The 23,849-nt window shown below is 44.6% G+C and overlaps 1 protein-coding gene across 3 annotated transcripts in view; it reads right to left on the bottom strand.

The window, feature by feature from the left end:
- Positions 1 to 23,849, bottom strand: part of LOC134355772 (ceroid-lipofuscinosis neuronal protein 6 homolog) — a 43,831-nt gene that overhangs the window by 17,059 nt on the left and 2,923 nt on the right. Inside the window, exons 2-5 of one of the 3 annotated variants that reach the window (XM_063066154.1) lie at positions 19,590 to 20,046; positions 10,171 to 10,285; positions 6,936 to 7,034; positions 109 to 297 (exon numbers count right to left, since the gene is read on the bottom strand). In XM_063066154.1, the coding sequence (XP_062922224.1) occupies positions 109 to 297; positions 6,936 to 7,034; positions 10,171 to 10,285; positions 19,590 to 19,639 (453 nt within the window). In that variant the 5' untranslated portion in view covers positions 19,640 to 20,046. Of the gene's footprint in view, positions 1 to 108; positions 298 to 6,935; positions 7,035 to 10,170; positions 10,286 to 19,589; positions 20,047 to 23,849 lie in introns of those variants that run through there. The other 2 variants (XM_063066156.1, XM_063066155.1) reach the window with 2 other exon arrangements.

Below are 23,849 nucleotides of genomic sequence, written 5' to 3'. Positions count from 1 at the left end.
GTGGCAAGATTGCACTCACAGTCTCTTCCCCCCCCCCCTCGTCTCCCCTCGAGTATAAGGAGGGTTAATCAGGTGGGAGGCCTTCCAAATGAAGAGACAGGCGCTTACCAGTGTTTCCGGCTTGAGGTCCTTCATGATTGGGTTTTCCCGGACGGACAAGTGCAACTGGTATCCACTCAGAATGAGCCGGTGATTCACGGAGTCGCCTACGAGGTGAATGCTGGCTCCCATCACGAATGTTATGATGCAGATATACACCGCTGACAGAGGGAGAGTCTTGGGGGAGCGTTCAATAAGCTGCAACAGGTACATGAAAGGCTGTCAATAGTTCTGTGCTTTTAGTCAAAGTGGGAGAACCTAGAGAGCAACTTAAAGGACAGAGAAGCATTTAGGCTTAGGGAGGAGGTATCGAATGTTAAGGCAGTTGACAGGAGAGACACAGAATTTACATTTCCCCTGGATGGAGTGTTCAGAACAGGGAGCTGGGGGGGGGGGTCATAGTCTTGAAACAGATATTTTCCTTTTGCACTATGCATTTACTTACTTGTTTGTTTATCAATCTAATTATCTATCTATTCACATCTCAAATTTTCAAAGTACACTTATTATCAAAGAACGTATAAATTATACAACCTTGAGATTTGTTTGCTTACAGGCAGCCTCAAAGCAAGAAACCCGAAAGAACCAAATTTAAAAAAAAATAAAGACTCAACACCTGATGCACAGAGAAAGGGGGAAAAGAAAACACAAACCATACAAACAATAGAACTGAGAAACAAGGTTTCGAAACAAAATTGAGTCCTTAGATCTGAACCTCAGGAGTAGGCCCAAAGCCTCTGTGTCAGTCCATCATATTCGTGGGCACTGAGCACAGCAGGCGGGGTAGTCTTCCATCTATCCCTATCTGTCTATCAATCTACCTATCTATCTATTATTGTAACCTACAGAAACTTTTTTCATACATTGCAGTGTACTTAGGGTTGCCAACTTACTCACTCCCAAATAAGGGACAAAAGTAGCAGTCAAATACGGGACACTTGTGTTTACCCCGAGAAAGACGACCATGACCATGAAGCCTTGCGCGGGCGCCTGTGTGTACATGCTGATTTTTTTCTATAAATTGGTTTGGGCTTAATCTTTCCGATTCTGTTAAGTGAAACTACACTGTACATACATTATTTCTACTTTATATAGGCTGTGTATATTATTCCTGCTTTTACTATATGTTTGTGTTACTTTAGGTTTTATGTGTTATTTGGTATGATTTGGTGGGTTATTTTTTGGGTCTGGGAACGCTCAGAAATTTTTCCCATATAAATTAATGGTAATTGCTTCTTCGCTTTACGCCATTTCGCCTTATTAACGGTTTCATAGGAACGCTCTACCTTAGCGGGGGGAATACGGGACAAGGACAGTCCCGTATGGAACAAACCAATTTAGCCCAATATACGGGATGTCCTGGCTAATACGGAACAGTTGGCAACCCTAACTGTACTGCTACAACAAAACAACAAATTTCACTACGTATGCCAGTGATAATAAACCTGGTGCTAGTCTATTGAGAACTGAAAATCTGCCAGAAGAACTCAGCAGGTTGAGCAGCATTTGTGGGAGGAAAGGTATTTATCTTTTGGGTCAAAACCCTGTATCAGGACTCGTGATTAGATCTGCTCAACCTACTGAGTTCCTCCAGCAGAGGGCGTATTATCCAGGTTCCAGCATCTACTCTGAACTTTCATAAACACAAGAGATTCTGCAGATATTGAAAATCATCAGGAACACCCACAAAACGCTGGAGGGACTCGACAGGTCAGGCAGCATCTATGGAGATAAATAACCTGTCGATGTTTTGGGCATTGATTGCTCAGAGGTTTGTGTCAGTACATTTATATTCAGTTCTACCTCCAAGGTCATCTCTTCTCTTTCCTCCATATGGAATAACATTAGTCTCTTTACAGCCACAAAATTTCCTGGAACTCTGTGTACCCTCGATCAGAAGCAAGCTATCCAACGTATAACGTATTAGACCATAAGACCTAGGAGCAGAATTAGGCCATTTAGCTCATCAAGTCTGCTCTACCATTTGATCCTGGTTGATATCTTATCCCTTTCAACACCTTTCCTCCGCCTTCTCCCCATAGCCCTTAAAGTCCTTACTAAACAAGAACCTATCACCCTCCTCTTTAAACATACCCAGTGACCTGGCCACCGCACCTATGGCATTGTGTGTGAGTAAGCCTGATGCTGGGCTCCCTTATCTGTAATGACCATGAATTTGAAATGGCTGGGAAACAATGGGGAAAGGAAAGGGGAGCTCCAGGGGTTTTTCTTGTATTCACCAAGGAACACTAGGTGAAGGCACATTCAATCAGAGGTCAGTCCAGCCTTGTGGAAAGTTGGGACACAAAAGATTCTGCAGATGTGTCTGAATTGCTGAGTGTGCTCCAGGCTCTTTCATCACGATTATCAATACCGATTATAAAAGGTAGAGGAGCCAGCCCTCATGACACACCACCTGCTACTGAGTGTCAAACAGACAATAACCATTTACCCTGTGTTTCCCTGCTGCCTCCTGTAGCTTGTGGTGCCTCATACCTCGAACAACAAACACAAATGCCCACGTGACTCATCAGATCACACAGCATCCACGGAGGGGGATAAACAGTCGGCTTCTCGGACCGAGCCCATCCCGTAGTTACGAGCAGTCCCCGGGACACAACCAGATTCTATTCCTGAGACATGTTCAGAACCAGAGCTGTCTATAGGTTGGAAGTGAATAGGAAGCACGTGGGGCAGGGACGGCGCTGATGGGAGAGCGAGCCGCTGCAGGAACAGGAACAGCAACCGCCAGCAGGTCTCATTGACGCACTGAGAGAGTCTACTCAGAGCTTTAATCCAGCCCCTAGTAATTGTGGCTCAAGGGGACGGGGGAGGGAGGGGCTGGCAGGTAGAGGAGGAAACCAGAAGATGTCGGCAGCCCAGAAGCAGCTAAGGATTAAAGATTACTTTATTTGTCCCACGTACATTGAAACACGCAATGAAATGTGTCTAATCAAATCAGTGAGGATTGTACTAGACAGCTTGCAAGTGTCACCACACTTCCAGAACCAACATAGCATGCCCTCAACTAACTAATCCTAACCCAGGGGTTCCCAACCTGGGATCCATTGACATTTGCTTAATGGTATCATTCCACGGCATAAAAAAGATTGGGAACCTCTGTCCTAACCCGTACGTCTTCAGAATTTGGGAGGAAACTGAAACACCTGGAAGAAATCCATGTTGTCACGGAGAGAACATACAAACTCCTTACAGACAGCAGTGGGAATCGAACCCTGATATTACTGCTGGCACGGTACAGCGCTACGCTGACCACCATACCACTGTATCCATACCTTCGGACTCCCAGTCCGTCATATGGAGAACTGGTATCATGCTAACAATGGGAGACCCTTCAGTACATGACACCACACCATCTCCCTGGGATGCTCTCCCATCAATTCCTTCCCCCTCTATCTTTTCTGTACCCCCATAATTGATTCTCTCTCACTCAGGGGCTGGATTAAAGCTCTGAATTCTCCAGGGTCATTTTGGTAGCCGTATAAATTCCACCTCAGGCCAATGTCAAGCAGGCTTTAGATGATCTGAGCAATGGGATCAACATGCAGGAAACAGCGCACCCTAACGCCTTCATCATTGTTTTGGGAGATTTTAACCAGGTCAGTCTGAAAAAGAATCACTGAGCAATTACCATCAACAGATCACTTGCAATACCAGAGGAAACAACACACTGGGCCATTGCCACACCACCATCAAGAATGCCTGCTGTGCTATTCCACACCCTCACTTCGGGAAGTCTGATCACCTGGGGGTACTTCTACTCCCTGAGTATAGGCAGGAACTGAAGACTGCAGCACCAGCAGTGGGGACCAAGAAGGTATGGACAAGGGAAGCACAGGAGCGCCTACAGGACTGCTTTGAATCGGTGGACAGGACTGTATTCAGGGATCCATCTTCGAACCTGGATGATAATGCTGCAGTTGTTACCGACTTCATTAAAACCTGTGTGGATGAGTGTGTGCCTACAAAGACTTACTGTACATTCCTAAACTAAAAGCCATGGATGAACCGGGGGTACATCATCTGCTGAAGGCTAGATCTGTGGCATTCAAGTCTGGCGACCCAGGTCTGTACCAGAAAACCAGGTATGATTTGCGGAGAGCTATTTCCAGGGCGAACAGACAATTTTGAACGAGTTTGGAGGCAACATTGGATGCATGGCAACTCTGGCAGGGTTTGCAAGACATTACTTCCTACAGAGCGAAACCCAATAGCATGAATGGCAGCGATGCTTCACTACAAGATGAACTCAACGCCTTCTATGCACGCTTTGAAAGGGAGAATACAACTACAGCTGTGAAGATCCCTGCTGAACCTGACGATTCTGTGATCTCCGTCTCAAAGGCCGATGTTACGCTGTCTTTAAAGAGAGTGAACCCTCGCAAGGCGGAAGGTCAAGATAGAGTACCTGGTAAGGCTCTGAAAACGTGTGCCAAGAACATTTTCAACCTGTCACTGCTATGGGCGAAAGTTCCCACTTGCTTCAAAAAGGCAACAATTATACCAGTGCCTAAGAAGAATAATGTGAGTTGCCTTAATGACTATCGCCCGGTAGCACTCACATCTACAGTGATGAAATGCTTTGAGAGGTTGATTATGGGTATTGAATATAGATATCTCTCCTCACCCTATTACTGCTATCTTTGGACTACCTAAAATTTCCAGTAATCTTTCCCATTCAGCCCGTAGAATGATTGCATTTCTTATTTTAATGGCAAAAAGATGTATCTTACAACATTGGAAAGAGCTCAATGCTCCATCTACCTTTTTTTGGTTTTCTCAGACGATATTATGCTTGAATTTGGAGAAAATTAGAAGCAATCTTTATGACTCCTCATTTAAATTTGAACAGACCTGGAGATCTTTTATTCAATATTTTCATTTAATGTAATATATACCCTTCTTGTTTTTTTTACTGTTTTTAACTCTGTTTGGTTTCAAGTTAGCCCATTGCTTTGCTTTGCTTTTAGTTAGTTGCACGGTGGGTTTTTTTTTGGGTTTTTTTTTCCTTTCTCTATTGATATATATATAAAAATTAGTATACTATTATGTTACCTTGATACGTTATGTTTAAATTACATTGTAGTATTTTTTTTGCATTAATATCTTCTGTAATTTTATTATATTCTAACAGTGTATTAGTGCCTATATGGCTTATCTTTTTGCATACTTATTCAATAAAAAGATTTAAAAAGAGAGGTTGATTATGACTAGACTGAACTCCTGCCTCAGCAAGGGCCTGGATCCATTGCAATTTGCCTATCGCAACAATAGGTCAATGGCAGATGCAATCTCAATGGCTCTCCACACAGCTTTAGATCACCTAGAAAACACAGACACCTATGTCAGGATGCTGTTCATCGACTATAGCTCAGCATTTAATACCATCATTCCTACAATCCTGATTGAGAAGTTGCAGAACCTGGGCGTCTGTACCTCCCTCTGCATTTGGATCCTCGACTTCCTAACCGGAAGACTACGCTCTGTGTGGATTGGTGATAACATATCCTCCTCACTGACGATCAACACTGGCGCACCCCAGGGGTGTGTGTTTAGCCCACTGGTCTACTCTCTATATACACATATGACTGTGTGGCTAGGCATAGCTCAAATACCATTTATAAATCTGCTGATGATACAACCATTGTTGGTAGAATCTCAGGTGGTGACAAGAGGGCATACAGGAGTGAGATATGCCAACTAGTGGAATGGTGCCACAGCAAAAATCTTGCACTCAATGTCAGTAAGACGAAAGAGCTGATTGTGGACTTCAGGAAAGATAAGATGAGGGAACACATACCAATCCTCATAGAGGGATCAGAAGTGGAGAGAGTGAGCAGCTTCAAGTTCCTGGGTGTCAAGATCTCTCTGAGGATCTAACCTGGTCCCAACACATCAATGTAGTTATAAAGAAGGCAAGACAGCAGATATACTTTATTAGGAGTTCGAAGAGATTTGGCATGTCAACAAATACACTCGAAAACTTGTACAGTTGTACTGTGGGGAGCATTCTGACAGGCTGCATCACTGTCTGGTATGGAGGGGCTACTGCACAGGACCGAAAGAAGCTGCAGAAGGTTGTAAATCTAGTCAGCTCCATCTTGGCACCAGCCTACAAAGTACCCAGGACACCTTCAAGGAGCGGTGTCTCAGAAAGGCAGCGCCCATTATTAAGGACCTTCAGCACCCAGGACATGCCCTTTTCTCACTGTTACCATTAGACAGGAGGTGCAGAAGCCTGAAGGCACACACTCAGCGATTCAGGAACAGCTTCTTCCCCTCTGCCAACCGATTCCCAAATGGACATTGAATCTTTGGACACTACCTCACTTTTTTTTAATATACAGTATTTCTGTTTTTGTATTTTTTATTATTCAATATATGTAATAGATTTGCTTGTTTATTTATTATTATTATATTTTATTTATTTTTTTTTCTCTGCTAGATTATGTATTTCATTGAACTGCTGCTGCTAAGTTAACAAATTTCACGTCACATGCCAGTGATAATAAACCTGATTCTGATTCTGGTTCATCAACTCCTCCTACTTTCCTTTCCCTTTACTAGGTAATTTACAATGGCCAATTGATCTACCTGATGTCTATGGGATATAAGCAGAAACTGCGGCAGAAATTCACAGAGAGAACATGCAAACTCTGTGCAGTCAGGATCACTGCACTGAAGTTACAATCAGATACTGACTGCACAGATTCTTTGACCCTTTCTCCCCATGTTGATGCACAGCATTGCGGGCCGAAGGGCTTTGAACTGTGCTGCAATATTCCATGTTCTACAACTTACTGCAAAGGCCTTACCTTCAGCAGGAGGAATGGAGTGATGACATTGTAGGCCATGTGGAAATAATCACCAACACTTGGTTTATTTAGCGGAAACCATTCCAGAGGAAGGATAATCTGGGAAGAAGCACAGGGCAGCCCTGGTCAAATTAGTTCCGGTAAATGATATTGAAATTATAAACTGCACGTCCAATGCTCTCCCCTCCCTTCCAATATAGTGTCAACATCAGCTCGGCCATCGAGGACCTCTTCAAAAGGGGATGCCTCAAGCAGGCTGCGTCCACCATTAGGGTACCCACACCATCTGGGACATAGCCTCTTCATATTATTACCACCAGGAGGTACGGGAGCCTGAAGACACACACTCAATGTTTTAGGAACAGCTTCTTCCCGTCCACCATCAGATTTCTGAATGGACCATGAACCCATGAACACTACCTTGCTCTCTCGTTGCACTACTTATTTACTTATTTTTATATTTCTTATTGTAACTTAGAGCAACTTAATGTCTTGCATGGTATTGCTGCTGCAAAACGACAAGTTTCATGACACACGTCGGAGATAATAAACCTGATTTGATTCTGCTCACATTGAGTAGTGGGGCAGACTTGCCAGGCCGAGTGGCCTACCCCTGATCCGATTTGCTTAGCAAGTATCAAATTCTCTTCAGCCCCTGGGTAAATACGTCTCCACTGGATTTGCCATGGGCAGCACCAGCGAACTATGGTCTCTGTGACGGAGAGCATTTGGTAAATGCACTCCTTTCACACACACACACACACACACACACACACACACACACACACACACACACACATCCTGTTGCAGCCATTATTTTCATAATGGGTCCTAAACCGAGGTGATGTGCACGGGGTGGCTTTACGGTGTCTTTCCCCTCATACACGGCAGAATATTCCACTTCTTTAGTAACGGGGATGTGTAAATGTGAATATGTTGTTTGTATACTGTACTTAAGGTAGATATTTCTGTTTATTTTGTAATATGATTGTAACCACATTGTGGGGTGCATCATATTCTGATTCATGTGTAGTTTTAAGTTAACTTTGTTGGTAATTAAATATGGCATATACCGGTGCCTATAAAAGGAGCTCCTCGCCCTCAGTAAGAGAGAGAGAGAGATAGGGTCTGCCAGGAGTTCACACTGAACAAGAGTAACTATGAAGCTATTATTCCGTTTTCTGCTAGATACTTTTTTGTAAATATTGGCAGTTTTCCTTTCACTATTTTTGCAAATGTTTGAAAGTTTGATTTTTGATGCACTTAATAAACTCCCTTGCACTAAAGTGCTAAGCAACTCCGGTAATTTTTCCTTTGGTCATAACCCACGTGGCTAAAAGTCTGGCAGCGTTATCCAGGTCAATGCCAGCATGAGGTTCGAGCCACCCAAGATCTTCAACAAAGACTGCAGGAGGAATGACAAGGAGTGCAGCTGTATGACCATCTTCATCTGTTTTACAGCCACGGCCAAAACACCGGGACTTCAGAACAACACCCTGGGTGAGTCTGACATTGGGTTAACATACCAGGAGCATTTGACGGCTCTGGGTCTGTACTCACTAGCGTTTAGAAGAATGAGGGAGGATGTCATTGAAACTTATTGAACATTGAACGATAGAGTGGATATGGAGAGGATATTCCCTATAGCGAGGGAGTCTAGGACCACAGAGAAGACCCTTTAGAACAGAGATGGGGAGAAACTTCTTTAGCCAGATCATGGAGAACCGGTGGAATTCTTTTCCACAGGCTTAGCCATTGGGTTTATTTAAAGCGGAAGAAGTTAGTGCCAGAGAACAAAGGTGATGTCCTCAAGATGGGTCACAAAGTAATTCTTTTCACTTCCTTTACAGCTTCTTTTTATTTCAGATATGGTTCTACTTCTGTTGGAGCCTGTAACCTACATTCTGGCGGTGCGATTTTGGGCTGATTGGGCGATCTGGTGCTTTACTGTCTCCAAGAGGGTTCCTCGAGGCTGTGACCAAACCGTACAGCATGGAGGCTGGGAGGCTGGGAGACGGGCCCGGGAGTGACTCCCTCTCTTGCCAATTAAAGTACTGAGGAAGATTGAAATCACCGAGGTGGGTGTGGAGGCGAGTGAGGAGTCAGCACCGTCTATCAGCCTCTCGCCGGCTACTGCCAGAGAAGATGTCTGTGTGTGGCCATCTCTCACTCGCTGCTCCTGAGGGCAGGTACTTGCGTTCGATCGCTCTCTCTCTCCCTCGACGGTGTTGGCGGATGAGGCTGGAGCAAGGTTTAATTGACGCGGATCAGGTATTTGGACTCTAATTCAGTTTTTACAATGTGTTCTATTTCTAGTTCTAGTTCTGTTCACTCTTTCTTTGTTGCTACTTTTGGGTGATTTTTGAATCGGGATGGCCTGCAGATAATGAACGCTGAGCTGAACTGTACTGAAATACGCCTGCAACACACATCAAAGTTGCTGGTGAACGCAGCAGGCCAGGCAGCATCTCTAGGAAGAGGTACAGTCGACGTTTCGGGCCGAGACCCTTTGTCAGGACTAACTGAAAGAAGAGCTAGTAAGAGATTTGAAAGTCGGTGGGGGGGGGGGGGGAGAGATCCGAAATGATAGGAGAAGACAGGAGGGGGAGCGATGGAGCCAAGAGCTGGACAGGTGATTGGCAAAAGGGATACGAGAGGATCACTGGACGGGAGGCCTAGGGAGAAAGAAAAGGAGGAGGGGGGAAAAACGCCCTGAAATACGGCTTCTGTGTTTCATACTCTATGCTTATTCGTTGCCATTTGTGCAATTTTTTTGCACATGGGGGGAGGGTAATTTGACATTTGATGTTTTTCTTTGAATGGGTTGGTTCCTTGGTTGTTCTTTGTTTCGTGACTGTCTGAGTAGAAGGCGAATTTCAGGTTGTATACCGCATATGTACTTTGATAATAAATATACTTTGAACTTTGATAGGTACTCAATTAGTAAGGGTGTGAAAGGTTACAGGGAGAAGGACTGGGTTTGAGAAGGAAAATAAATCAGCCATGATTGAATGTCAGAGCAACTCGGATGGGCCGAATGGGTTAATTCTGCTCCGATGTCTTATGGCCTTTAGGGATTTTTACCACGCTGTCCTATATTGATGGGTCTCCAGTGGGCAATTCCTCCTCAACTTCATGCCCTCTCTAATCTTGAAGAGTCTCAGGGCAGCTCTCAGCCTTCCCAGTTCAGGAATGAACCTGCTTCCCTTTCCCCATTCGCAGATCCACCACTTACCATTGCAATCGGGCGGCCGAAATCCAGGATCCAGTTTTGCACCGTGAAGTAAAACCAAAGATCCAAGTGAAACTGGGGCTTTTTGTCCAGGTTCTCCTGCTCCTTTCCTGCATTCCTTGAAAGCACAGAGAAGTGGAACATACAGTGAACCAACCATGTCCTTTAAAAAAATGTGATCCACTTACTCTACTCAAATCTAGCTGCGAAATAGCCAACCAATCAACGGGAATCCAATACTAGATTCCAACCCTGGTAAGATGTGGGAAAAGCAAACGCTGCATGCTACCGTGGGCAGCGTGGTAACATAGTGGTTAGTGTAATGCTTTACAGCACCAGCAGTCTGAAGACTGGGGTTCAGTTCTAGCCACTGTCTGTAAGAAGTCTGTACTTTCTCCCCATGACCGCGTGAGTTTACTCTGGGTGTTTCCACATTGCAAAGACAAACAGGTTAGGGTTAATAAATTGTGAGCATGCTATGTCAACACCAGAAGACACTCAGACTGTGTTGGTTGTTGACACAAACGATGCACTTCACTGTATGCTTCGTAGTATATGTGTCAAATAAAGCTAATCTTCCTATCGTCATCCTTTTGTGCTGTGTCGTTTAACGTGGGTGATCATGGTCTTATCCGTGACTATGATTGTTTTTGGAAACTCTTTCTGCAGAAGTGGTTCGCCATTGCCTTCTTCTGGGCAGTGTCTTTACAACTTGGATGATTGTCTGTCTGGTGTCAGTGGTCGCATAACCCGGACGTGATGTGCACTGGCTGCTCGTACGATCATCCACCACCTGCTGCCATGACTTCATGTACCTGATCAGGGGCTAAGCAGGTCCTATATCTTGCCCAAGGGTGACCTGCAGGCTAGCAGAAGGAATGAGTACCTTACACCTCCTTTGGTAGAGACGTATCTCCACCTCACCACTCTAAATCTTTCTACCTCCACTTCATAAAACTTCCGAAGTTGAGGAAATACAAGGCATGTTGGAAATATACTCATCCCAGACCTGAAATGTTTTTGGGTTTGTGTCCTACTACATTAAGCATTATCAGGGATGCATCTCACCCTAATCATGGACTTTTTACTCTCCTCCCATCCAGTAGGCGCTACAGGAGCCTCCGCTCCCGCACCAGCAGACACAGGAAGAGCTTCTTCCCTGAGGCTGTGACCCTGCTGAACCTCTCATCACAGCGCTAAGCAGTATTGCATCTGTCTTGTACTGTCTCAGTATTTTATATTTGTGTGCTGTAGCACTTTTTTTATTTGCAGTTATTTTGTAAATAACACTATTCTTTGCATTTCTGGTCAGATGCTAAATGCATTTCATTGTGCTGAGAACAGCTACAAAGTCAATGACAGTAAAGTTGAATCTAATCTAATCTAAACTCATCTACTGTCTATGGAAAATCAGAGACGATATCTTCTGACTAAGATATTAGGGTTTATGGATACTCATGTAAACAGAACGTGAACTCACTTCATATTGGAGGTACGATTCACTAGTTTTTAAAAGGCAAATTGCATATTCAAGACAAAATTTCTGATTCTGACATGGACCATGAACCCCGTAAGCTGTTAACGTATTGAGAGTCTAACCCGATGTCACAGCTGGAGGATGTGACAAAGGTTTAGATGTCAAAAGAAAGGGCAGATTAGTGTTAGATTTCAATAGCCATTTGCAACATGAATTATACATAGAATCTTTCTCCTCAGTTGTCAGCCTGGCCCTTAGATCTGAGACCATTCACTCCTCTCCGCACCTATACCAGTACAATGTAGCCTGGCACTATTCAGACAGTGAAGATCAGTGGCGCACGAGATGCTATGGACACTAAGAAAGAAATTAAAGATTAGCTTTATTAGTCACATGCACATCAAAACATACAGTGAAATGGGTTGTGTGCTTCAAATAAAATAAAATCAGCGAGGATTGTGCTGGGCAGTCCATAAGTGCCGCCACGCTTCCAGTGCCAGCGTAGTGTGCCCACAATTTACTGTATGTCTTTGGAATGCGCGGTCATGGGGATAATGTAAAACTCCGTACAGACAATGGCGGAAACTCAGCCCTCTTCTTACAGCTGGTGCTGTAATAGCATTGTGCTAACCACTACGCTACAGTGTCCAACACATCCTCACCCAATCCATTTGAAGTTTGGCCAATGTGGAGATCCAACTCTCTTTGTCGGAGAACCCCCCCCCAGAGCAGGTCAGGGAAGCCTGCGTACTTCTTGTATGGGGTGTTTGGACATTTCCCCCCTGCCCTTCCTGGGTCACCAGCGAACTACCCACTCACACCCTGCCTCTCAACCAGCTGGACAACCCGCACAAACGCTGGAGGAACTCAGTGGGTCAGGCAGCATCCACAGAGAGGAATAAACAGTCGACATTGCAATCTGAGACCCTTCACCAGGACTGGAAAGGAAGGGAACAGAGGCCAGAAACCGACTTCTCGTTGTGGTAAAGAGTGTCCTGACCTAGGGTTTTAACCTGAACTGTCAATAATCTGTCCCATCCAGAGATGCTCCTCAACCCACTGAGTTTCTCCAGCAGATTGTCCGTGGCTGAACTGTCACTGTGGTCATTCACTGCTTTGGTTACTATAGAAACTAGAGTACATGGACAGAGAGTTTCAACAACAGCACACAGTTGCATGCCATCTTGGACAGTATCTCCCATCCACTACATAATGTACTGGGTGGGCACAGGAGTACATTCAGCCAGAGACTCATTCCACCGAGATGCAACACTGAGCGTCATAGGAAGTCATTCCTGCCTGTGGCCATCAAACTTTACAACTCCTCCCTTGGAGGGTCAGACACCCTGAGCCAATAGGCTGGTCCCGGACTTATTTCCTGGCATAATTTACATATTACTATTTAACTATTTATGGTTTTATTACTATTTAATTATTTATGGTGCAACTGTAACAAAAACCAATTTCCCCTGGGATCAATAAAGTATGACTATGACTACTACGTAGTGGTTAGCACAACGCTTTACAGTCCAGCGACCCGGGTTCAATTCCAGCTGCTGCCTGTAAGGAGCTTGTACGTTCTCACCATGACTGTGTGGGTTTCCTCCAGGTGCTCTGGTTTCCTCTCACAGTCCAAAGACGTACGGTTGGTAGGTTAATTGGGCATTGTAAATTGTCCCGTGATTAGACTAGGATTATAATCGCGGGATTGTGAGGCGGCGTAGCTCTAAGGGTCTATTCTGCCCTGTATCTCAGTAAATGAATAAACAGAAGCCCAGGGAGTGGAGTACATCATGGACTGTCATCACCTTAGGCATGCCCTCTTCCATTACCACCATCAGGCACAGCAGCCTCAAGACACAAAATGTTAAGAACAGCTCCTTCGCCTGATTTCTGGATGGTCCACGAACCTATGAGCACAGCCATGCCATTTCTCTTTTGCACTGTAAATAGAACAGTACAGCATAGTACACCACGATGTTGAGCCGACACCTGAACCTACGTACTCCAAGATCAGTCTAAAGATTCCCTCCCACATAGCCAGTAGTGTACTTGGAGACAGCGGCCGCTCCAGGTATACGTGATCCTTTTTTGTGCTTGTGAGAAACTGCTGCCTATCAAGAATATCAAGTGCTGCAGGTCTACCCCATCAGCGAGCCGCTCGAGAGTGGAGGAGCTGGACTTGGTGCGGACTGTGTCGCTGCCTGCTACAGGAAGGCTTCGGAGTCAGTGCGTGAGGGCGGTGTATAATTAAACACGCGGAGTGAGCGATTGTCTTGGACATCTTTCTTGTGATCGCAAGACCCTGTAGGACATTGGTAATGTAGAATACTGCAAGTCGGGGTCCCTGGTTCGTTAGTGAGACCGGTGGGTGTGTCTTTGGCTGTAGTGCAGACTAGGTCCCCATTCTGCTTAGTTAGTAGTTACAGCTGCCTGGGGAAGAGATGCCAGAGGTGGTGTGGTGCGGTGACCATGGAGAGCTGGGTGCTGGACCCTCCTGTTGGTGCTGCCTCCTGTGGACTGGCTCGGTGAAAGACAAGCTAAATCACATCAGTCTGCGGCTGTGCAAGCACGCGGTGATCGGACTGCTGCGGGCTTGTTCTTGTTGACAACATCCCATGCACCATCAATCTACTGAACATGACACTCAGGGGCTTGGGGCTGTATTATTTTATATGTGACTGTATGCTTACTGCTGTCGTAATTGTATGTGCTACATGGGCCTTGCGTTGTATGACTGCTGGCACTCTGTTCTGCACCTTGGCCTCGGAGAGATGCTGTTTCGTTTGGCTGTATTCATGGGTATTCTTGTATAGATGAATGACAATTAAACTTGAAATTGAACTAGCCCTCTATTTTTCTTGTATCCATGTACCTATCTAAATGTCTCCAGTGTATCTGGCCTCAACCACCACTCCTGGCAGTGTGTTCCATACACTCAACCTCTAATTAAAAAAATCTACCTCTGAAATCTCCCCCCTATTCTTTCCTACAATCACCGTAAAATGATGCCCTCTCTTGTTAGCTATTTCAGTCCTGAGAAACGGGTGCCCACTCTGTCCATGCATCTTATTGCCTGCAATATTTATGTCTTTCACTGTACTGCTGCTACAAACCAACACATGTCAACGTTAATAAATCTAATTCTGATGCATTATCAGCAACTAATTGTGATGTGACGTCCAGCTCCCGGGTAAGACGTTGTCTCCTCCACTTTAGTAGTCACATGACAAAAATCTCATTACTACTGCTTACATCATAAAGATGAACTTGTCACCATCCTGTCATCTTGGGCATTTGCTGCAAGTGAGTTTAATCTGTGTTTTGATCAGTAATGTTGGCAAGGGTTATAAATGATAACAGAGCATTTTATCCACCGGTAGAATGAAACCCTGGAGTTACACTGTCATCGGTTAGGGAAATCAACCATTCCTCTTGCGGGCTGCTGGCTAACGTGCCGCTGAAATTGCGGCTTGGGCAGGTCTGGTGTGGTTGTTGTGAAATAAAGTGAGGCTTAGCATTTATTCCTGAGCTTGTGAGGGGAAGGAAGTTGGGAAAGGTGCGGTCAATCACTGGTGCTTGTAGTCCTCCTCTCCTTCCCTTTTCCTTCTCATTTCCCTGGGCAAAATTAACCCTGTAATGAGGGGTATAGATAGGGTAAATGCAAATAGGCTTTTTCCCCCACTGAGATTGGGTGAGACTAGAACTGGAGGTCATAGGTTCAGGGTGAATGGTGAAACGTGAGGGGGAATTTCTTCACTCAGAACGTGGTGTGAGTGTGGTATGAGGTGCCCCCAGAAGTGGTGGATGTGGGTGTGATTTCAACATTGAAGAGAAGTTTGGACATGGAGGTGAGGGGTATGGCGGGCTATGGTCCTGGTGTGGCAGAATAATAGTTTGGTATGGATCAGATGGGCCGAACGGCCTGTTTCTGTGCTGTAGTTCTCTGTGACTATGGCATAGTGAGGCCTCTGTGGGACAGGGTTGACCATGGACACTGCATCCTTGCTGTGTAGATAACAAGCCAGGGCAGTACGATTTGGAGAACAAGCTGTTGCCCATGCAGCAGGCCCCACTCTCCACGCAGCTGATGAACCCAAAGGAAGGGCAGAGACTGATACGGTTTGGCACCAGTGGCATCGCAGGAGTTGCTAGTCAGCACTGAACTCAACGTAGGACTGCCTTAGGGACTCCAGCTCTGGATTTTTCCCTTGGGGTTTACTCCCGGAGCCTTCCTCATGAGTGGGTGCAGCTGCAAGGCAGCGGAGGTGTGAGATCAGAATTTTATGACATATTGGTCACAATAATGCTATGTTGTTATCACTCTGGTCTAGAGAGAAGTTTCAAAGTATAGAACTTATTGACTCCTAAGGACTTTGATCAAGTTTACACAAGCAATTACAGATATTTTCCACATATGGGTATTGATGGAAATGAGCAATAATTTCCCCATCCGTAGCTGACCTTGCCAAGGTGTTGGTGAGTTGCCTTCTTGAACTCGTGCAGTTGCCTGGCTATAGATACAGCCATATTTTTGTTCGTGGGAGTTTCAGAATAACAGAGGAATGGCGATGTCTCTCCAGAATGGTGTGGAACTTGAAGGCATGGCAACCATTGTCCTTGACCTTCTAGACCATGGGGTTCCCTACCTGGGGTCCATGTGCCCCTTGGTTGATGTTAGGGGTCCATGGCATAAAAAAGGTTGGGAACCCCTGTTCTAGGCAATGGGGAGTAGCAACTGAGGAACTTCAGAAAGTTACTGAGGTTCATTCCATGGGTAGGTCACCAAAGCCTTGGCGCTGGATGGAGTGAGTAGATGATAATTACTAACTGAACAGGGCACATTGTCCTGGGTGCTATCGGTATGGAGTAGCTGGCTAGTACACACTTGTCATCATTGGCGAGTCCTGGGATTGATACTGAAGATCAAAGCCCAAAGGTCAATCAGATGTCCGGAAATTGATGGCCAGAGCCCTGAGAATGGGGAAGGTCAAAGCCTCATGCCTGTGAATGAGTGAGTCTGCAGGAGGCTGGTTTCCGGAGACAGCCTGTTTGGGGTTTGAGGACTGTACATGTGTGTGGGTGGGTGGTAGGGAGGAGGGAGGCTTGTTTTGCTGTTGCTGTTTTGTTGTTCTGCCGAGCACTGTAGGCATGCTAAATTGATGCCAGAATGCGTGGCAGCACCTGTGTCCTGCCCTCAGTTTGTGTTGGTCGTTAACACAGAAACCTTATGTCACTGTACATGTGATAAATAAATGAATCTGAATCAGGGTATACTGTTCTGGATGTTATCCATATGGAGAAGCTGAAAATATTATATTACACTGTGCGGAGCTTATTAGCAAAGTCTAAATCCTAAGGATGAATTTAAATGAACACTGATTCTCATTCATTTATTCAAAAATCTCTACAGTACGTTACATATTGATGTTGGATTATTGTTGACACATGTACCAAGATACAACAAAAAGATCGTTTTGCACACTGTTCATACAGATCAGATCATTACACAGTACATTGAAGTAGAATGAGGTAAAACACTAACAATGCAGGATAAAGTGGAAAAGCTACTGAATATGGTCAGTGCAGGTAAATGATAAAGTGCAAGATCATAACGAGGTAGATTGTGAGGTCAAGAGTCCATCTTATCATACAAGAGTCTGATAACAGCGGAAAAGAAGTTACTCTTAAGCCTGATGATACATGCTTTCAGGCTTTTCTCTCTTCTGCCTGATAAGGAGAAGGGAGAAGAGTGAATGTCTGGAAAGGGAGGGGTCTTTGATTATGCTAGCTTCTTTACTGAACTTCTAAATTTGGCTGATCAAGAGTGAATATTTTCAAATAATAGGAGGATATAATTAAAAAGTGTTATTGGTTGATTGTTGTGTCCTATGCAAGGCGATGATTTAACAGCATCTACCTCAGAATGAGAATGCCTATTTGTAAGCCCAGATAGAAAGCTGAAAAAAATTATGCCAATTATAAGGTGCCAAAGAGAGACAGAATGAAGAGAGAGAGATTGGTGTTGGTATAGCAAACTTTAATCTGTACAGATTAACCTCCTTTCTGTCTTCCCACACCTCCCCCCAGCCGACTAATCCAACCTGGAACAGAGCATAGCGAGTACTGGTGTAGATGTATATGCATTCCAAGAGAACAGAAGTGACTATATATGTTTTAAAGAAGCTTCAACATGTTACATGGCTTGTGATAATTCGAGAGGTGGTCAGTTTCACTGACATTCAGATCCAGGGTATCCTGATTTTTTCTAACAGCGACAGTTGTTGAAAGGGGTAAAATTATATTGTGCTCTGCAAGTGGATAAGACCATTGTAATTGACAACTCTGCAAAATGTGCTCTCTCTGAAAAATTAAGATGTGGAACACCTCTTTTTGGTGAAACAAGACATTAATTGGTACCATGCAATCAAATTGGGGACTAAATTATCATATACAAGGGAGATTAGTCTTGGCAGCATCTAGTTCAGAGTTCAATCTTTTACAAACCACTACTTGTCTAATGCTTCAGCTGGAAGTAGGGATATTGGAAGGAAAAATGGTCAAGGTTTCTGATCACCAGTCCGTGCACCCAAATGTTGTGTGTGTGTGTGTGTGTGTGTGTGTGTGTGTGTGTGTGTGTGTGTGTGAGAGAGAGAGAGAGAGTGTGTGTGTGTGAGGGAGAGATTGTGTGTATTTAAGAGAGAGATAGTTGTCTGTGATTGTGTGTGTGTGTGTGTATGTGATCGTTGTCTCTTTGTGTGTGTGTGTGTGTGTCTATGAGAGGGAGATAGTTGACCGTGAGTGTGTGTGTGGGAGTGTGATGGTGGGTATGCGTTAGTTGTCTGTGAGAGAGTGTGTATGTGTGTATACATGTATGATAATTGTGTGTGTGCGTGTGTGTCAGAGAGTTGCCTGTTTGTGAGTGAGACAGAAATAGTTATCTGAGTGTGTGTGTGTATGTGATAGTTGTCTGTGTGTGAGAGTGAGAGAGAAAGTTGTCTGTGAGAATGTGTGTGTGAGAGAGAGATAGTTGTCTGTGAGAGTGTGTGTGTGAGATATTTGTCTGTGTCTGTGAGAGTGAGAGATAGCTGTGAGTGTGTGTGTGTGTGTGTGTGTGTGATATTTGTGCATGAGAGTGAGAGAGATAGTTGTCTGTGTTCGTGTGTGTTCGTGTGATATTTGCCTGTGTGAGAGTGAGATAGTTGTCCGTGTGTGTGAGATATTTGTCTGTGTGTGTGAGAGAGTGAGAGAGAGATAGCTGTCTGTGAGAGTGTGTGTGTGTGATAGTTTACTGTGAGTGTGTTGTGATAGTTGTGTGTGTGTGTGTGTGTGTGATAGTTGACTGTGAGAGTGTGTGCGTGTGATATTTGTTTGTGTGTGTGTGTGTGTGCTGCATGCGCATCCATGCATACTTGAGGACCTGGGTGTTCTCTGGTTACTTTAATGGGACCGGAGAGGTGAACACACGTAAAACACAATGGCGGGGAAGCACGGTGACAAATTACCAAAGTAACCTCCTTTCGCCAACACTCCCAAGACAAAGTCTCCCAGAAATACCTGTACCAGTACATCAAACCAACCCCGATAGACCAACATGTCAATGTTAGCACACATAATAGTTAATAATAACAGATTTAAGATATTCTTTGTACAACCCGAGTGCCAGGCTGGGGGGAGACCAGACCAAACCAAAGTTCTAAACAAAGTTTTCAGTGAGATAAAATAAACCCGTCGCTTCCGCCGGGGATCGAACTCTCCGCGCCGGGCAGCTGGTTGCGAATTTGAGAATATGCCATCTGTGCAAAATATTAGCGAGGAATCACCTGCCTCTCTTGTGAGCGACTCGTACAAAAGATCAATGAGAAATGGACCCACATGCAAGAGTAGTGGAAATGGGTTGAACCCACTCTGTCGGACTCTTAAAAATACAAATATAACAACCAACCTGGGCAGGAAGAAGGGAGTTTGTAGAGGTTGCTGCTGCCGTTTCCGCATTGTAGAGTTGCCTCAGTCCTGTGCACAAGGCGCCGGCTTCCCTGTTCTAATAAAGGTTTTTTTTGCACTTGCAAAATCCCGATGCAGAAGGCACATCTGCACCAGATGTGATGGAGGAATTTGCCACCCTGCTCGCAGCTCACATCGTGTTCAACGCCGCCTGGGTGGATACGCTGGACTCGTCCACTCTCTTCCTCTAAGCGATCGGAGGGAGCTCGGCTGCCGCCGAGAAAGGCTTTCACATGCTTTCAACTTGCTTCTTGTCCCACAGTGCAGGGAACACCCTCTCCGCCGCTACACTTGGTCCGTCCGGAACGCCCTCTCCCGTTTGAAATCTGCCCTCTGCCTGTGCCAACTCCAGTCAGCTGATATCTGTTACGCTCAAACGTAAAAAAAAACGCCACGATCTGAAATTAAAACAGGGAACGCCGGAAACGTCAAAAAAAAAGAAACCGCAGACGATGATATCTGACATTTAAACAGCGAACGCTGGAAATATTCGGCAGTCCAGGCACCATGTCAGAATTAGATTTTTTGTTCAATTAGGTTTCTTGAGCCAATAGGCTGGTCCTGGACTTATTTCCATCTGGCATAGTTTGCATTTTGTTGTTTGATTGTTTGTGGTTTTTGTATTGCTATATTTATGCTCTATTCTTGGTTGGTGCGGCTGTAAACGAAACTCAATTTCTCTCGGGATCAATAAAGTATATCTATCTATCTATCTTGTCACTGACTTATATGACGTGAAATCTATGGAGAGTTTCAGGCTCCTGACTATCATTAGGATGATTTCTCTGGTGGTCCTACGCCACCAGGTTCAGGAACGGTTATTACCCTACAATCACCAGGCCCCTGAACCAGCGTGGATAACTTCACTCAGCTCAACACTGAACTGATTCCACAATCTACAGACTCACTTTCAATGACTCCACAACTCATGTCCTGTACCGTCAGGTTCTGGAACAGTTATTACCCCTCGACCATCAGGCTCTTGAAGCAAAGGAAATAACTTCACTCGCCCCATCATTGAAACGTTCCCACAACCAATGGACTCACTTTCAAGGACTCTTGGTCTCATGTTCTCAATATTTATGGCTTATTTATCGGAATCAGAATCAGGTTTAACATCACCGGCATGTGACGTGAAATTTGTTAATTTAGCAGCAGCAGTTCAATGCAATACATAATCTAGCAGGGAAAAATAATAATAAATAAACAAGTAAATCAATTACACATATTGAATAAAAAACGTGCAAAACAGAAATACTGTATATTAAAAAAAGTGAGGTAGTGTCCAAAGATTCAATGTCCATTCAGGAATCGGATGGTAGAGGGGAAGAAGCTGTTCCTGAATCACTGAGTGTGAGCCTTCAAGGTTCTGTACCTCCTACCTGATGGTATCAGTGAGAAAAGGGCATGCACTGGGTGCCGGAGGTCCTTAATAATGGACGCTGCCTTTCTGAGACACCGCTCCCTAAAGATATCCTGGGTACTTTGTAGGCTAGTACCCAAGATGGAGCTGACTAGATTTACAACCTTCTGCAGCTTCTTTCGGTCCTGTGCAGTAGCCCCTCCACACCAGACAGTGATGCAGCCTGTCAGAATGCTCTCCATGGTACAACTATAGAAGTTTTTGAGTGTATTTGTTAACATGCCAAATCTCTTCGAACTCCTAATAAAGTATAGCTGCTGTCTTGCTCCTTTACAACTATATCAATATGTTGGGACCAGGTTAGATCCTCAGAGATCTTGACACCCAGGAATGTGAAGCTGCTCACTCTCTCCACTTCTGATCCCTCTATGAGGATTGGTATGTGTTCCTTCATCTTACCCTTCCTGAAGTCCACAATCAGCTCTTTCATCTTATTGACACTGAGTGCCAGGTTGTTGCTGCGGCACCACTCCATTAGTTGGCATATCTCACTCCTGTACGCCCTCTTGTCACCACCTGAGATTCTACCAACAATGGTTGTATCATCAGCAAATTTATAGATGATATTTGAGCTATGCTTAGCCACAGAGTCATGTGTAGATAGAGAGTAGAGCAGTGGGCTAAGCACATACTCCTGAGGTGCACCAGTGTTGATCATCAGTGAAGAGGATATGTTATCACCAATCCACACAGACTGTGGTCTTCCAGTTAGGAAGTCAAGGATCCAATTGCAGAGGGAGGTACAGAGGCCCAGGTTCTGCAACTTCTCAATCAGGATTGTGGGAATGATGGTATTAAATGCTGAGCTGTAGTCGATGAACAGCATCCTGACGTAGGTGTTTGTGTTATCCAGGTGCTCTAAAGCCATGTGGAGATCCACTGAGATTGCATCTGCTGTTGACCTATTGTGGTGATAGGCAAAATACAATGGGTCCAGGTCCTTGCTGAGGCAGGAGTTCAGTCTATTCACGGCCAACCTCTCAAAGCATTTCATCACTGTCGATATGAGTGCTACCGGGTGATAGTCATTAAGGCAGCCCACATTATTCTTCTTAGAAACACTGGTATAATTGTTGTTTATTATTATTATTTCTTTCTTCTTGTATTTCCAGTGTGTTGTCTTCAGCATTCAGTTGAACATCCTAATTGGGCGGCCTTGCATTGATTCTGTTATAGTTACTATTCTATATACTTATTGAGTATGCCCACAAGAAAATGAATCTCAGGGTAGTATACGGTTACGTATATGTATTTTAATAATAACATTTACTTTGAACTTTATTATTTATTTTTGTTTTCTTTTACACATTATTTGTTTGCAGTTTTTGTTTATGTATAGTTTTCATAAATTAATTTATTTATTCATTGAGATACAGAATGGAATAGGCACTTCCAGCTGTGCTGCCCAGAAACCCATGATTTAATCCTAGCCTAATTACCTGATAATTTTCAATGACTAATTAACCTACCAATCGGTCGGTAGGTCTTTGGACTGTGGAAGGAAACCGGAGTATCCGGAGGAAGTTCACACGTCGCAGGGAGAACATTCAAATTCCTTACAGGCAGTGGCAGGAATTGAACCCGGGTCACCTGCACTGTAAAGTGCTGTGCTAACCACTACCCTACTGCGCTGCTACAATGGATTTATTGCCGATAGCCACATTAACATGAATTTCAAAGTAGTGTATGGTGACAGATAACATACTTTGACTTTGAGATGCTACCTGAATTACTCAGTGTTTCCTGCATTTTATGTTAATTTATTTTCTACTTTCTGTCCCCCACCCAATAAGGATCACACACACACACAGAAGATATTCTGGGTGAGAGAAATCTTGAGGAATGCATGCAAAAGGCTGGAGGAAATCACCAGGAGAGGCAGAATCTATGGAAGTGGAACCACAGGTGCTGCCCGACCCACTGAGTTCCTCCACTTTGTGTGGTGCTCGAGGTGAGAAGGAAAGACTCTCTGCATCACAAACTGCAGAAAACAGCATAGAAACACAGGGTAAATGGGTTACCTTCTGACTAGTGTGTCACAAGGATTGGAAATAACATCTCCACTTCGCTGACAATCAACACTGGTATATCTCAAGGATGTGTGCTGAGCCCACTGCTCCACTGTCTCTACACCCATGACTGTGTGGCTAGTCACAGCTCAAATAAATAAATAAATAAATGCATCCCTTAGTCTTGCGAGACCATGGATCTGCGCCTGGAAAGTCTTCACACTCCAGGGCACAGGCTTGGGCAAGGTTGTATGGAAGACTGGCAGTTGCCCATGCTGCAAGTCTCCCCTCTCCATGACACTGATGTTGTCCAAGGGAAGGGCATTAGGACCCATACAGCTTGGCACCAGTGTCATCGCAGAGCAATGTGTGGTTAAGTGCCTTGCTCAAGGACACAACCCGTTGTCTCAGCTGGGGCTCGAACTCACAATCTTCAGATCGCTAGTCGAACGCCTTAACCACTTGGCCACATGCTCAAATACCATCTATAAATTTGCCAATGACACAACTATTGTTGACAGAATTTCAGATGGTGACGAGAAGATGTACAGGAGAGAGATATAGTTGAGTGGTGTCGCAGTAACAACCTTGCACTCAATGTAAGACCAAAGAACTGATTGTGGATCAGAAGTGGAAAGATTGAGCAATACTGTATCAAGTTCCAGGGTGTCAACATCTCTGAGGATCTATCCTGGACTCAACATCGTGATGCAGCTACAAAGAAGGCACTGGCTATATTTCATTACGTAAATTTGGTACGTCACCAAAG

The sequence above is a fragment of the Mobula hypostoma genome, chromosome 13, assembly GCF_963921235.1.
Source record: "Mobula hypostoma chromosome 13, sMobHyp1.1, whole genome shotgun sequence".
In the NCBI taxonomy this organism is placed as follows: domain Eukaryota; kingdom Metazoa; phylum Chordata; class Chondrichthyes; order Myliobatiformes; family Myliobatidae; genus Mobula; species Mobula hypostoma.
Note: the sequence above shows the minus strand (reverse complement) of the source record. Positions and strands in the feature narration are given on the sequence as shown.